The 16,872-nt window shown below is 42.6% G+C and overlaps 1 protein-coding gene across 1 annotated transcript; it reads left to right on the top strand.

Annotated features, from left to right (window-relative positions):
- Positions 1 to 1,511: 1,511 nt before the first annotated feature.
- On the top strand, positions 1,512 to 16,612 carry ftcd (formimidoyltransferase cyclodeaminase). Its single transcript, XM_080723750.1, has 15 exons — positions 1,512 to 1,551; positions 2,436 to 2,516; positions 3,259 to 3,442; positions 5,050 to 5,178; positions 7,505 to 7,593; positions 7,944 to 8,123; positions 9,153 to 9,290; positions 10,496 to 10,627; positions 10,800 to 10,861; positions 11,172 to 11,301; positions 12,492 to 12,653; positions 13,878 to 13,921; positions 14,639 to 14,777; positions 14,899 to 14,994; positions 16,379 to 16,612. Exons 2-15 carry the CDS (start codon positions 2,463 to 2,465, stop codon positions 16,460 to 16,462), a joined length of 1,623 nt encoding a protein of 540 aa, XP_080579876.1. The 5' UTR covers positions 1,512 to 1,551; positions 2,436 to 2,462; the 3' UTR covers positions 16,463 to 16,612.
- Positions 16,613 to 16,872: the final 260 nt, after the last annotated feature.

Here is a 16,872-nt window from a genome sequence, read left to right as displayed (position 1 = left end):
CACCAGCCGTCGCCTTGACTACCACATTCTTCCACAAGGAAGAACGTGTCCAGCAAGGAAGGTCCTGGGTTCGATTCCCGCCGGGGGACGCTGTGGGCGCTGGGGGCGTGTTCCTCCCTCCACGTCATCAGCTCCCACACCCTAGGTGGGGTTGGCGATAGGGCCTTTCTGTGTGGAGTTTGCATGTTCTCCCCGTGTCTCCTAGGGTAGATGCCCTCACAAAAACATGCAGTAGTCCTGGTTTCTATGCTACCTCCCCCTAGCCAGCCAGGTGCTCCCCAATTCCCCTGGCGCGGCAGGGGGAGAGCGGAAACCAGGACTACAGGTTAGGTAGTTGGCACTGGGTGAGAAAATGGGTTGCAAAACCGTGGGATAAAAAAAAAAAAAAAAACTAACACTGCTCAGCTGATGCTCCCCTGTGCTGCATGCACTGCCCAGCACCAGCCGTCGCCTTGACTACCACATTCTTCCACAAGGAAGAACGTGTCCAGCACTCCAGCTTCATCAGCAACAAAGTTCAGCGTCAATAAGGACGGCCTGCTGGGGTTCCTGGAGGTGTGGAGCTTCACAGCCTCATTGACATCTGGTGAGAGTGTGCTCTCTCCTTAGAACCTGCTTCTCTTCCAGGACATGATAGGAGAGGAGAACTTACTGGCCACCAAACAGCAGAAGTGTCTTCTGCCGGTAAGTAGTGCTGCTGCCCGTATATCAGACGCCTCTGAAATAACATTACCTCTGCTCTGTTTCTCCTATTGTCTGGACATTGTTCCCATATATTAAAGTTGAGCTCCTACTCTCCCTCTGAGGCTATAGTGTACTGTAGTAACTATGCAGTGAATACAAAAACTAAAAAAAGCTTTAAAAGGTAACATAATATGTGTGTGAAGTTAAATATTATTTAACTGGCCAGCTAAATTGGTTATTGTCATATTGTGCTTTATTGTTCACACAAAAACATGGCAAAGCACTTGGGATTGTAGGAGTTGAGGCTTTACATTTAGTTTCACTCGTTTTCCCAGATAAATATTGTGAAAATAGAAGATCTACAAGCTCACAACACCTTGCGTTGCGAGGCGTTGTGAGCTTGTAGTTTGGCTATTTTATGTTTGCCTCTTTCTTATAACTTTCGACAATGTGGGCAATGTTTGACCAGTTTCTATAGGACAGTTTGTTGATTACCTTTGGTGCAGTAATGGGCTTTTTGGTTAAAAAAGTCTTTAAAGTCCTAAATTGTCACTTCACTGTCATTGGGGTCTCGACCCACAGGTTGAGAACCACTGCAAAACATCAACGTCTTCAAGCATTAAGTTGATCTCTTCCTACATCCATATGTCACTTCACTTCCATCCTATGTGTAAGACTCCATGTACAGGGATGTTTACGTGACTAACCAAGTCTGAATGTCTGTGAATAGATAACTGTTCCTCCAAATTCATTGGTCCAGAGAAATACACCTCCTCTGTATAAACACTCTGTGGTCTGTGGCCCTGACTTCAAAGGCTTCACATAATAGAATAGTCAGTCTCCGGGATATATTACATTTCATATACGGTAGACATCATTCTTTACTACATATTCAAGTTCATATTAACATCATAACAGTCTCCAGTATTAATACAGTTCATATTAACTAACTGGGAAAGCATCTGGGTTATTTTAGATTTTAGTATATAAACATACATTTTTCAACGCAACGCGCTGTGAGCTTGTACTTTATATCTGGAAAGCGTTTTTACATAAATCTTCTCTTCTGGGTGTCCCTGGCACAAAACATTTTTCAGATGGGAGCTCCGCGGCTGAATACATATTTTAGGGGTCCTTGGCAGGAAAAGGTTTGAGAACTACTGATTTGGAAGGCATTTGTAGAATCGGCCTCAGGTTTTAATGGGTTAATGACATAACAGTCTACACAGTTTATGTAGACATCTAACATTCTCCAGTACATATTCCATATACTGGTCAGTGGTCAGTTCCCAGTGACACCATTATTTGACTGGGCTATGGTTATGCTGGACAGCTCCCAGGTGTGAATCTTTCTGTAACCGTATTTATATGAAAAAGGATGTTGCTAAAGTTTTTCCTTGCAGTATTTATACACAGAGTACAAGGCATTGCACATACCTTCATTCTATGGGTAGATTAGAGTGCAGAGTCACCCGCTCATCTCTGTGTTTAAGAATGATCAGGACAGAATGAGGACCTGTATACCGCCTGTTAATGATTACACACACACACACACACACACACACACACACACACACACACACACACACACACACACACACACACACACACACACACACACACACACACACACACACACACACACACACGTTAAACACACTGGTTTGTTATTGACTGGGGAGCAAAGTGTGTGAGGGCAGTGGACGCAGCTGTGATCCGTCTTACAGTGAACTGATTTGTCTTTTTGGCAGAAAGAACTGGAGTGGAGCTGGTGAATAATGGCTAAGCTGGTGGAGTGTGTTCCTAACTTCTCAGAAGGACGAAACAAAGAGGTGAAGAATTGAATGGTTAAATTAACTTTTTGCTGTTGTATTTGTATTTGATAATAACGTAATTAACTGTGTATGTGTACAATACTTATGTATAGAACATCTGTGTTCTTGTATGTTCTACTGACATAAACGCTAAACGGTGCATTTATTCAGCGCTTTTTAACCAAATCACTTTATATAGATTGTGCATTACAATCACCCACATTCACACACACCGATGGCGGAGGAAACCATGCAAGGCACCAACCTGCTCATCGGGAGCAATTAGGGGTTCAGCTCAAGGACACTTTGACACTAACTCTGGGGGAGCCCAGGATCAAACTGGGCACCTCATGGTTGCCATCCGGCCGCTCTACCAGTCACTCTACCCATGGGCCACTGCCGCCTAGGGGTAGAGTATCCTACTGTTTGATTGATTAATTGAATACTTTATTAGACAGAAATGCAAACAGCACGGGTACAGTCATACACTTTGGTCTAAAATTGTAACCCAAAGAAGTCCAGAGGACTTGTTTCCATTGAGGTCCTAAGTATTCAATCCATCAAATAGCATAAAAGATAACACCAAATACAAAACACTATATATGCTGTATGTTTTCCTGTGTTAATCCTCCTTTGTTTCTGTTTCTCTGTGGTCCTATGTTCCTCTATGATCCTCTACGATCCTCTGCATGTTCCGCTGTCTTTCTCTGTTGTATGTCCCTCTGTTTCTCCTATGTTCCCCCATGTTCTTCTGTTCCAGGTGATAGATGCCATCGCGGAGGCTATCTCAGGGACGGACGGCTGCAGTCTGCTGGATGTTGACCCTGGTTCGTCCACCAACCGAACGGTCTACACCTTCGTTGGTTCCTCCGAGGCAGTGGTGGAGGGAGCCCTGCGTGCAGCCAGCGCTGCATTCCCTCTCATTGATATGACCAAACACTCAGGTCAGCAAAGCACTCATCCTTCTAACCAAGCTATTAAATTACTGAAAGAAAATATGCAAAACATACATTTCTAAATATGATAATAAAAAGAATATTACGATTATATATTTTGAGTGGACAAAGTAAGTTTAAAATATATTGTATCTATCAATCAATTTCAAATATTTTTAAAGTATATTGATTGTTTAGGATGGGAGAGCAGAATAGTCAACACTGCTTCAGTAGAAGTAGAAGAACAATATGACCGTGGCTGTACTGGGCAGAACTTTAGAGTAATAAAAACAAACTTGTTAGATTTTAATGTATGAGAATGTATGAGTAATATGGGTTTCCCCCTTTCTAAGTACCTGGGTGCTTCTGTACAACCAGTTCCACCTTATGCCACCAGGACGACGGGTTCATAGATAATTTGTACCCACAAGTATAGGACTTTTGAACATCTGTGATAAGTAAGACTTTCGGTAAGGGATGTATGTGTATTGTGTAAAAAAACTAAATTAATGTACGCATCCGAGTAATGAAGAATTGACCAGCTCCTGCTGACCAACATAACAAGACTGTAGTTGTACTGGTCGGCTCCCAGTGACCAACCATACAAGACAGTGGTCGTACTGGGAAGTTGTGTGAATGTCGAATGATGTTGTTGAACCCTGAACTGTTGTGTGTCTGTTTACATGAAACTGTCCTTTGCCCTGCTTGAACATCACCTTTCAAGTGACCAATCAAAATGGATATAATTTTTGGACAGCTGATGTCAGAGGTCAGAGGTCATGGGGTCACAGATACCTAAACATCACATAATGGCCTACGTTATCCATCAGCTGGAAAAACACCATGAATCAATTCAGAATCAATATTTAACAGAATAACTAGATTGCCTTAAAGCAGGGGTCTTCAACAGGGGGTCCGGGAACCCTAGGGGATCCTCAGAGTTACTACAGGGGGTCCTTCAAATATTTTTTCTCCTTTTTTATATTAACCACTCGAACCCTAACGTCCATATTCTGAGAACTTTAGACAACAATATATAGCAGATCTACAAGCTCACAACGCCTTGCGCTGTGAGCTTATACCGGTAGATTGTGAGTTTATAGATCGGCTATTTTTGGCAAAGAGGTTTGGTGTAGAGGGGAAAAAAGAGCACACTTAAGTACAGAGTGAAAGGTCAAGTATTGACGGTTCAAGTGGTTAAATATCTGAAAACACAAATTGACATGAATCCAAAATCCACTGATGATTGTGCTGTCAAACGATGAAACTATATGGAATCTGGGGGTCCCTGCTTCATCTCTCTCTCTCAGCTAAGGGGTCTTTGCCCTGAAAACGTTGAAGACCCCTGCCTTAAAGATAATAATCATTCGGATAATACAAAACTATATTTCCCCATCAAAATGTATCAGTGGCTGTTAGCAGCTGTGGAAGTGAGCTGATAGTTGGTAGGCATGTTTTAATACACAAATATTTGATTATTGATGAGACAACATTATTCTATTCGTTATTAATATGTGTGTATTCTGTCGCAAGTGAACATTATTCTATTAGTTATTATGAAAGTCTGCAAATCGGCCGCATTGGTCTCGATTATTATTATGTCTGTATATTTGTAGGTGAACACCCTCGCACCGGAGCGATGGACGTCTGTCCCTTCATCCCCGTCCAGAACGTGACCATGGAGGACTGCGTGTCCTGTGCCAACATCTTTGCTCAGAGACTGGCAGAGATGCTGCATGTCCCAGGTTAGACTGCATGCCCACACACTGGTTAGACTGGCAGAGATGCTGCATCAGAGCATTCAGAGCTTCCGTTGCTCCAGACTGTATCAGTAGTTGCGTTTCCATAAAGCCTCTTAATGCTCATTAAGGGTTTTGCGAATAAATCTTTTCATGGAAACACTTCAAAATTCGAATTAACTTTCATTATCCGCAAAAACCTTTATCCGCTTGGAGGAGGTGGATTTTGAGGCTTTATCGAATAAACTAAATGCGCGTTAGTAAATGGAAACACGAAGCGAATACGTTTTGAATGAAAATGCATTGAACTTGCATGATATCGATTTGGCTGAAGGGAGCTACTAACTTGTTAGCGCCGTGTTCCCGACTACTGTACCTTGCATTGGATGTTTATTTTACGGCTCTGTTGTGTGCAAGCCGCGTCCGTCACATCATCCAAGTAAATCCTGGCTAACCCTTTGTCATCACACCGTGTTGCGTGCCAAAAGTGGCCGATCTACAAGCTCACAGCAGCTCGCATCCGCGACGCTGCAGCGAGTCACAGCAGTGCTCACGTCTCGGATTCCGTCTGAAAAAATCAGCCCCATCCCAGCTCTCGATCTGCACTGTGTGCAAGCCCGCGGGAAGTATTTACAGGAGGTTGGTCAGACGGACCCAGGCAGGATCTCCCAAGAATCGCATTTCATCAGTGTAATGGAAACGGGCAAAGTTTTGCTTTGTCTTAACGTGCATTTCTGATAATTCGCATCCCTAATTCGAATAAGTTTATGGAAACATGACTTATGACAGAAGCGTTTGAATTGGGAGGCAACAGTCATTTCTTTTATAACACAGCCAGATTCACCTCCAGTGTTGTATTCCAGTGGAACTTTCTTAATTTCAAGGATCTCCAGTTGACATTTAGGCCATAACTATGAGTGTACAAATGGAACCAAAGAGACCCATAAGGGTCCAAGTTGTTCCTATATATCAATCATTTAGCTGGGGACCCCCTGACCTCCTCAAGGATCCCTAGGAGGTCACCGGACTGTGAGAACCACTGTGCTATTCATATCCATGGATGGCAACCTAAGCTCTCTGGTCTACTGTAGCAGCGATTATATGAGAAAACATTAATGGGTTACTATGGGGAGTTTACAGTCCAGCCATCATGTAAATATATTACATGGGCATTCAAAGTTGGGTAACAAGGTTGGGTGACACATTAGGGAGTTTAAGCAAGTGCGGTTTTCTGGACGGCTCCGTTAGGCGGAAGTACAGCTGCTATGACGCGATAGCCGTGGCAGTCAAAATCGTTAAGCAAACATCCGTCGGCGACGGGTTCCCACCCCTTTTACTGAACTCTTTGGTTCCCTTGGTGACGTGTCTATGCAGCAGATGTTGTGGACGTTACGTGGAAAGTTAGCTTCTGACGTAGTAGGAACGGCTGCGACTGCAAGCAGGTTTATTTATTGAGCACTGATCCATTTTCGGTTGCTGTAGTGGACTGCCATAGCCATCGTTGCTTAAAGTCCCTACTTATTTTAACAAGAGCATTGATCACTGCTGCTCTGCCGGGGTGCAACGTGGCGGGAAGGAAGCCGGGCAGGGAGGTTGTCTCTACATGTATTCCTAAGGGCTGGGGGGCCGCACGTCCTCCCGGTGGGGGCTCCTCACTGGCAGTTGAGTCAGTGGGATAGCAGCAGTGACAACATAGAAATGTGTGTGTGGTGGAATTAATTGCTATAAAAACTAAATTGGGGAGAAAAACATTGATCGGTGGCAGGCAAAAATGTGTTAATACATCTGTCATCATTCTACTTTTTTTTTTTTTTTTTTATGGTCTGAGCGTCTGACATAGCTGCATGGTGAAAAGAGCTAACAAACAACGCATGACTTCCAAAGTTCCATCTACAGTAGTCAATGGCAGATACAGATCATATCCACAGTACTGTTGCTGCAATCATCTCAATGTATCAGACAGGCATTGTAAACTGTTGCCGAAACTAAGACGATGCACTCGGGATGGAGATCAAAAAGCATTTCCTCCTCCTCCTTCCTTACAGGGTGATCGGTATTATATCTGAAATGTATGTCTAATGATGATACACATATTATTGATTACAGGGTATCTGTATTGTATGTACAGTAGCAATAGCATCAATAGTCAATTGTACTATTGATTATAGTGTATATTTTATACAGTATGTATTGTACATTAACGATAGCATCAATACTATTGATTATAGTGTATGTAATGCATATGTACATTAACGATAGCATCAATACTATTGATTATAGTGTATGTAATGCATATGTACATTAACGATAGCATCAATACTGTTGATTACAGTGTATCTGTATGGAGAAGCAGCTAGAACACAGAATAGAAGAAACCTCCCATCTGTCAGAGCAGGAGAATATGAAGCACTACCTGACAAGGTATGTACACACACACACACACACACACACACACACACACACACACACACACACACACACACACACACACACACACACACACACACACACACACACGCGCGCACACGAACACACAGATAAAAAGAAACACATACTGTACACACAAATACATACTATGACAATAAATAGAAAGCTCAGCACTTGATATGATATGATATGATATGGTATTGTGTGATGTGGTGTGGTGTGTGGTGTGGTGTGGTGTTGTATTATTGTATTGTATTGTATTGTAGCCCATTGTATTGTATTGTTTTGTATTTTCAGTTGATGACTAATGAGTTAACATTTGGGTGTTTTCTATTGGTTCCCAGTTGAAACGCGAGGAGTGGGCTCCCGACTATGGCCCCGCCTCCTTTGTCCCGTCGTGGGGCGCCACGGTGACGGGAGGCCGTAAGTTCCTGGTTGCGTACAACGTGAACGTGATCAGTACCAAGGAGCAGGCGCACCGCATCGCCCTGGACATCAGAGAGCAGGGCAGAGGGAAGGACCAGGTAGCCTATACTCACTCATAACCAGTGGTGGAAGAAAGTACACACTTTTTTGTACTTTTGTACTAAAAGGACCAATACCACGATGTAGAAATACTCTGTTACAAATAAAAGTCTGGCATTCAAAATGTACTTGAGCATGTACCGGTAGATCTCCAATCCTTGAATTCATGGAGATGTTTTAGTTTTTGCGGCATTCCTAAGCCAATAAATTGATGACCGTTCATGAGTTTCCGGTAGGAGCTTGCGGAGTCCCCTACCGAAGACATTAGCATCCTTCTGCCGGTCATTAAATGATAGGAATGCGACGATGTCACTATTCATAACATGAACGCGTTCCCTTTGCAGATCTTCAATAACTGTGATGATTAATGTAGCATCAAGACTACATACTGTAGCCTCTCTGTGTGTGTGGGTGTGTGTGTGTGTGTGTGTGTGTGTGTGTGTGTGTGTGTGTGTGTGTGTGTGTGTGTGTGTGCGTGCGCACGCACGCGTTGTGCGTGTACTGTGGATCTGCCTGTCTGCCAGTCTGTCTGTCTGCCTGTGTCCGCACATATCTACACAGTAGTTAACATGTCGTCGCTGTCATAAATCAATCAGTCAAAATATGGAGACACAAGGCTTTCTGCCTCAAAGCGACGTTTCTGTGTGTGCTTGCGTGCGTACGTGCATTTGTGTGTGTGCGTGCGTGTTTGTGTGCGTGCATGTGTGCGTGCGTACGTGGGTGTTTGTGTGCGTGCGTGCGTGCTTGCGTGCATGCGTGCGTGTTGTGCGTGTAGATGAGCCAGTCTGCCTGTCTGTCTGTCTGCCTGGGTTCGCACATATTTACACAGTAGTTAACATGTCTTCGCTGTCATAAAAAGGTTTCTGTCTTAAAGTAACGTTTCTGTGTGTGTGTGTGTGTGTGTGTGTGTGTGTGTGTGTGTGTGTGTGTGTGTGTGTGTGTGTGTGTGTGCGTGAGCGTGTGTGCACGTGCGTGCGTGCGTGCGTGCGCGCGCGTCTGTGTGTGTTTGTGTTTGTGTGTGTCTCCAGCCAGGCCTGCTGCAGAAGGTCCAGGGAATGGGTTGGTACTTGGAGGAGTCTAACCTGGCCCAGGTGTCCACCAACATCCTGGACTATGAGGTCACCCCACTGCACACTGTCTACCAGGAGGTCTGCCGGCACGCAGAGGTCAGAGGTCATGGGGTCAGGCAGTGACCTTGGCTTAGAGGGAAGAGGCTTCTGTGCTTGATGATAAATTAACGATAAGAAAAATAACATCTACATACCGTATGACACCTTTTGGACCAATTTATGTCAATAAAACGTATCACATTTTGACCTAAGGGGTTTAAGTGACAATTTAGTTCAGTTAAAAAAGGTCAACTACTAGTTCAGTTAAAAAAGGTCAACTACTGTAGTTAGAATATGAACATATTGTGTTTACACATTTACTCTGGTCAGTTCTAAAAGCACTTTCACTACTGTCCAAAGGGGGCACCATAAATGTTCTGGAAATGCTATTACCCCCAGCTTCCTCACACAATTCAATTACATTTCAATTATTGGTATGAGAAAACATACAGTACGTTAACATTACCAATTAAAAGAGGAACAATGCAATCAAAACAAAATAACTTATGTACAATAAGGGAATAGAAATAGTGTTCTCAGAGCTGTTACATTGTAATTGAGGCAAATCTAACTTACAAAACATTAAGAATTGTGCATTTACTGTCAGGAATAGTTGGCCTATCCACATCCTCACACTCTCAGAGGAGTGCACTTTTCTAATGTGTCATATGTGGTACATGTCATTGCCCCCTGTGGTGGACATATTTGTCAAAATTATTTTTTTGCCATGAACATACAAAATGAGAAGACAATAATATTACCAGAAATACATAAGGAGATGGCCCTGAATGACCAACAGGTTTGTAACACAGAAAGTGTACAGATGGAACCAAATGGACCTTTACGGGTCCATTTGGTTCCATTTGTACACTCTCAGTGTTACGGGGGTCCTTGCAAATAAAACATTTGAGAACCACTAGTACTGGTGGACTCCTAATATGCCATAGTGTCATAGTAAATAAGTGTCATATTCTGAAGAAAACCTGGAGACTGACATTCTGTCATTGGATCTAATGGTGAAAATAAGAAAATTATAATGGTATGTCAAAAAAGAAAATCTAGAATTTGCCAAAATTCGAAAAACCAAGTCTTACCATGGACGGGTTTGTCCATTAACGGAAATGTTGATGACCCCTGTTTGTATTATTTATGTGTGTATCATGTGTTCATTCATGTTATATTGACATACAGTATAATTGTACAGAGTTATGTTCTACTGCTCTTCTATTTATGAAGGTATAATGTTGCTTATGTTTGTGCAGGAGCTGAACCTGCCAGTGGTGGGATCACAGGTTGTGGGTCTGATTCCCCTGAAGGCCGTCCTGGACACAGCACAGTATTACATGGACACTGACAAGCTGTTCATCTTAGAAGAAGAACATAAAGTTAGACTGGTCAGTAAACATGGATGGATGGATGGATGGACGGACGGACGGACGGACGGACGGATGGCAATGTCTTGGGTGTCGGTCAGGAAACACTGGTCTTTGTTTAAACATTATTTCAATCAAGATTCCTCTCTCTCTCTCTCTCTCTCTCTCTCTCTCTCTCTCTCTCTCTCTCCAGGTCATTAGTAAACTTGGTCTCGACTCTCTCGGTCCATTCAACCCCAAAGAGAGAATCATAGAGTGAGTTCAGTTGTATACAAACCTCTGACAATATAAAAGGCTAGGCTTCTGTTCTGTTTCTGTGGTGAATGAAAGTGTTCTAATCATCTGGTCATCAGTGGTCAAATGGGCTTGTGAATCATATGACAATGACATCAAACAGGGTTTTGATTTTCCATACCAGCAAAAGGTTGTGGGGGTCCCTGCTCCATCTCTCTCTCAACTAAGGGGTCCTTGGCCTGAACACTTTGAAGTATAGTGTGTTTAAAGTTGCATGCTCGTTTGAAGGTACCGGTACATGGTTGTCTTGCGTGTTTGTCTTACTCTTAAGGTACATGGTGGCAGCGGGACAGGCGGACAGCCGGCTGGTCGGTCAGTCGGTGTCACAGTTTGTCCGCAGTGTCGGGGCGAGGACGGCGGCCCCCGGCGGGGGCTCTGTGTCTGCCGCTATCGCTGCCATGGTAACACATACCGTCTGTAGATCTGACACTCTGCCTGTCTATCTGTCTGTGTGTGTGTCAGTCTGCACATATTTACACAGTAGTTAACATGTCGCCACTATCATGAAAAGTTGAAATATGGAGACGCGAGGTTTCTGCCTGAAAGCGACGCCTACGACATGCAGTCAGAAGAAATGTGCTCATATTATCGTCGTTGTCGGGTGGAAACCTTGTGGGCTCTATTTTGATTGTCTTAAGTACCAGCTCTAATGCCTAAACTTTAAGGCCTGTCCACCATACTGTCTCCGACCACCAAACTTTTTGTCGGAAAGGTCCGGTTCAACTACAAAATGACGTCACTCGCATCTTCTGAAAAGCATTACCCCGAATTAAGGGGGTTACACACTAGCCGCGGTCACCGCCTCCTAGCAATTCATTTTCAATGGGAGGCGGGCGGCTTTTTCAGCCGCGCAGCGGAGTTTTGGGGCGGCGAGGAGAGCGGGCGCGGCCCCGTGAAATCCCCCGCGAGCGTGCTCGTTTGTGCATGCGTACGCGGGCGGTGAGAGATGGATTGTGTTCATCTTTGTGAAATACCGCGCAGCGTTTAATCACTGAACGAGTGTGTTTGTGTCTCACCGCGGTGCGGCCACCGCTGATCCTAGCGGCAGCCCCGACGGCAACCGCCTGTAGTGTGTAGGGCACCCTAGAGTTCGGAAAGCTGCACGTCGGAAAGTCGTAACTCTCAGATGAAAAGTTTGGTGGTCGGAGACAGTATGGACAGGCCTTTATGCGAAGGCATAAGAGCTGGTACTTAACACAATCAAAATACAGCTCTGTATGTCCAAAACCGTTTGTTTTGTATTTATCATTTTAGAAATGATTTAAACTAGTGAAAACAGCCGATCTACAAGCACACAACGCCTCGCACCGCGAGGCGTTGTGTGCTTGTAGAACGGCTGTTTTCACTACCTTTGTGCGACGGCCTTGTATGATGAAGCAGGGCTTTGCTTTGCGAAGAAATGTACACATTTGAAACTTGGAGATATGAGGTTTCTGCCCGACAGTGACGTTATACTTCTGTGTGTGTGTGTGTGTGTGTGTGTGTGTGTGTGTGTGTGTGTGTGTGTGTGTGTGTGTGTGTGTGTGTGTGTGTGTGTGTGTGTGTGTGTGCGCGTGTGTGTGTGCGCGCGCGCGCAACCGTGCGTGTTCAGGGAGCAGCTCTAGGCTCCATGGTGGGTCAGATGACTTATGGCAAGAGGCAATTTGAGAACCTGGACGCTGTGATGAGGAGACTCATTCCTCCATTTCACCAGAACATGAAGACATTCCTGGACCTGATAGATACTGATTCTAATGCCTTTAACAGCTATATGGTGAGAGACCAGCGGTGTAAGGCAGTTGTTCTCAACCTTTTCAGGCCACGACCCCCAAAATAATCATATTTAAACTGGGGACCCCACCCCACCCTGACGAGCACTAAGAGTTGAGGGATTACACTTTGTATAACACGGTTCTATTGTGAAAATAGCAGATCTACATGCTCACAACGTTGGGAGCATGTAGATCGGCTATTTTCACAATTCCTGTCTCTAATGTCATTAGATTAAATTGTCACTTTATAAATGTGCAGATACCCTCTATACATTTACACGTTTTGTTGGTTTGTTTACTGTTGAGTGAGAGAACAATGTTGCACATTAGTAGTAGTAGTAGTAGTAATAGTTTTATTTGGTCATTTTCATTTTCATTTACAATATCATTTCATTTCATTTAGATTCATTTAATTTTGACCAAAAGGGGTTAGGCTGAAGCCCATGGCTTATTTTGCCTACCCTTGTTACATTTGTTTTTACTTTACTGGAGTATTTCCAATTTTCAGTACTTTAACTTCTACTCCACTCCATCTCAGTGGTAAATATTGTATCGACAATCTACAATCATTTGAAAACTTCAGTTACTAGCTATTTGTAGATTTTGATTATTATTACAAAACATACATTAACCACTTCAACCCTATTGATACATAAAACTTGTAGATCAGCTATTCTCAAGTGGCCGAAATGTATTATATATATTTCGGCCACTTGAGAATAGCTGATCTACAAGCTCACAATGCGTCACAGGAAACATGTCCTATTTCCGTTTTCAAATGTCTAAAATGTATACAAATCTTTTGAAAATAATAAAAGCTGAAGCAGATCGATCTACAAGCTTGTAGACTGACTATTTTCAATTTGCTAATGTAGGTCTGAAGTGGGTTTGTAATAGTAATCAAAATCTACAAATTAGTTTTTCAAGTAATTGTAGTTGATTAAAAGTACAATATTTGCCTCTGAGATCTAGTGGAGTAGAAGTAAGTACAGAAAATTGGAAATACTTCAGAAAAGGTAAAAGATACCTCAAAATTGTACATAAGTACAGTAGGCCTACGTGAATATATGTAGTTACTTCTGTAATTGACCATTAGTGAGGAGTACAAGGATTAGATCCTAGAACAGCTACTTTACAATCGACCAATTATAATGTGTTAAAGCATCAGGAATATTTAATGATTTATTAAAATAAATCAATAACAGTAGATAATGTTTATGTTTCAGGCTGCACTTAAAATGCCCAAAACCACCGCAGATGAAATCAAAAGGTAAAGCAACTGACATTTGATGTGAGTGGTGTCTTCCATGGTGTGTGTGCGCGCGTGTGCGTGATATTATATCATGATATTGCATGTGTCTGTGTGTTTTTTCTTTGCTGTTAAAATCACCAGTGTTGTGTAGTTAATGTGTTTGCGTTCACAAACCTGTAAAAGGAGCTTGCAACATCAACAATGGGTTTATTTCTCAGTTGAGTGCTAAACCCAAAATCCTATAGGCTATATCCATGTCAAACACAGGAAAATCCCCAAAACGTAGCACAATCCCAAATAATTTCAAATCAATGGAGTACATTAAAGTAGTCACATTTCCACTTTCTTTCATCAGCGCTCTGACAAAGGCTCTTAGCCGAAACGCTTTCGCGTTTGTTTGTTGGTGTGTATTTTGAGTTTTTTTTATTTTTTATTCCTGTACAGTCAGTTTATAGAGCAGTTGTAGAGTCAAACAATGAACCAGTGCCAGTGTTGAATTTGACAGCAACGTTTCATTTAGTTTTAGTCATAGTCTTTTGAATAAACTTCCATTGGGTTTTAGTCATATTTCAGCCGTCTGAAAGGTTTCAGTTTTAGTCTAGTTTTAGTCGACTAAATATCGTAAGATTTTAGTGGACTATTATTGTTGTGTATGCTCTCTCTCTCTCTCTCTCTCTCTCTCTCTCTCTCTCTCTCTCTCTCTCTCTCTCTCTCTCTCTCTCTCCCCGTCATCAGGAGAGATGCTGCCATGCAGGATGGTTTAAAGCAGGCAGTGGGAGTGCCTCTGTCTCTGGCTGAGTCGGTCAATGTCCTCTGGCCGTCTCTCAAGGAAATGGTTCTCTATGGAAATGCTGCCTGCATGTCTGACGCACAGGTAGAGAGAGAGAGAGAGAGGGGGGGAGAGAGTGTGTTTTGTGTATTGCACATGTGTGTATTGCATGTACTGTATAGTGTGTATTGTGTGTAATGTAAAGTTGTGTGTGTCGTACATGAAGGTCGCAGCTAAAGCGTTGGAGACCGCAGTGTTTGGAGCGTATTACAACGTTATGATCAACCTGAAGGACATCACAGACCAACACTTCAAAACTGCTGTAAGTAGCTATAGCCAGTGGTGGAAAAATGTTCTCACTTTTTTTTCTCACTTTTGTTTTACTTAAAGGAGTAGTTCACCCATATCAGATTCCTAAGACAAAAATGTGATTATAGTAAGTTTACCCCCATTGATTCCGGATGGGGACCTGGATGCATGGCCCAGGTTGGGTACACAAATGAATGGCAGTGGATGGAATGTGACAAAAAACAAAAAATATTATTGAACTCAAGTCTCCATGGCATGAGTAATCAATAGAAAAAAAAAAGTCATTTCGGGGGTGAACTACTCCTTTAAGTAAAAGTATCAATGCTGCAACACAGAAATACTCAGTTACAAGTAAAAGTCCGGAAATCAAAATGTACCTGTCCTGAGTAAAAGTACAAAAGTATTGATATCAAAATGTGATAAAAGTACCAAAAGTAAAAGTACTCATTATGCAGAACGTCCCATTTCAAGTTTTCAAATGTACAATCTTTTTGAAAATAGCAGATCTACAAGCTCTCAATGAGTGGTTAATGTATGTTTTGTAATAATGATCAAAATCTACAAAGTAACTAATAACTAAAGTTTTCAAATAATTGCAGTGGAGTAAAAGTACAATATTTGGATCCGAGATGTAGTGGAGTATAAGAAAATTGGAAATACTCAAGTATTGTATAGTACTGTATACCTCAAAATTGTACTTAAGTACAGTACTTAAGTAAATGTACTTAGTTACTTTACACCACTGAATTGCTCACATACTGGAGCTACTGTAGTTGTTAAAACGTCATGCATGGTGGGCAGTGGTGGAATAAAGTACTCAAATGTTTTACTTAGGTAAAAGTATCAATACTTAAAATGTAGAAACAATCTGCTACAAGTAAGAGACCGGAATTCAAAATGTACTTGAGTAAAAGTACCAAGGTATTGATTGCATGGCATCAAAATGGGACTCTAGTCTAGAGCTTCTAGTGTTCTATAAACACAGGGTATCATATGAATGAATAACCACTTAAATCCAATCAGGGGCGTCATAAGGGGGGGGGGGGGGGGGGGGAGTGGGACTGAGTAGCAGATATACAAGCTCACAGCGTGGCACTGAGTGCCGCACTGCAAGCTTGTAGATCTGCTACGGGGGTCCTTCACATGAAAAAGTTTGAGCACCTACTGACATGACATAGAAACACAGGTTTTTCAAAAACCTATGAAATATTCAAAAACTTGCACAAATGTTCACATTTTTCAAAAATAGCAGATCTACAAGCTCGCAGCGCGGCACTCGGCGCCATGCTGTGAGCTTGTATATCTGCTATTTTTCAAAGGTTAAAGTACCCAGGGCCCAGAATTTGGTGCGACACCCCTGAACTCAACAACCTCCTGTACTGTTCTATGTTCTGCAGACACAGGAGCGCATATGGGCGCTGCTCCAGGAGGCCAAGGACTGTGCTGCTGCTGTCCTGGAGTCTGCCGACAAGAGGAACTAGAATGACGTGTTGAAAAGTTATCATTCAAAGACTTGGACACAAACATTACACAGTCATAAACATAGTCATAAACTGGTCAATAATACTGTAAAATGCATTTTGTGAATGGTTGTCTTCAAAGTCGAAATTAAATGCCTTTTTGCAACCATATCATGACACGTGTCCTTTTCAAACAGGGCCTGTCACAATCGTATAGCCTGTCCCTGTGGGCTACAGTACAGTATGGGCTTGGCGAAAAAATAAGGTAGTTAACAATGTCTGGATATTTGATAGAAGGTAGAATATTTGGGTCATCATTGATCCAAGACAATGGGGCCAGCTCATATGGATCTTTGCCACATATAAAGCTTAATTTCTCTAAATAGCGTGCCGCCCTTTCCTGCGGACCAAGTCCTTCTTTGTAGCTGGTA

Source organism: Nannobrachium achirus (genome assembly GCF_963921795.1).
Source record: "Nannobrachium achirus genome assembly, chromosome: 4".
Classification (NCBI taxonomy): Eukaryota; Metazoa; Chordata; class Actinopteri; order Myctophiformes; family Myctophidae; genus Nannobrachium; species Nannobrachium achirus.
Note: the sequence above shows the minus strand (reverse complement) of the source record. Positions and strands in the feature narration are given on the sequence as shown.

What these genes read in the sequence shown, in the direction of transcription:
- ftcd (XM_080723750.1), top strand. Translation starts at nt 2,463, where the DNA reads ATGGCTAAGCTGGTGGAGTGTGTTCCTAACTTCTCAGAAGGACGAAAC. An exon ending in TGATATGACCAAACACTCAG is followed by an intron (nt 3,443 to 5,049) that starts GTCAGCAAAGCA and finishes GTATATTTGTAG; the next exon opens with GTGAACACCCTCGCACCGGA. An exon ending in ATGCCTTTAACAGCTATATG is followed by an intron (nt 12,654 to 13,877) that starts GTGAGAGACCAG and finishes TTTATGTTTCAG; the next exon opens with GCTGCACTTAAAATGCCCAA.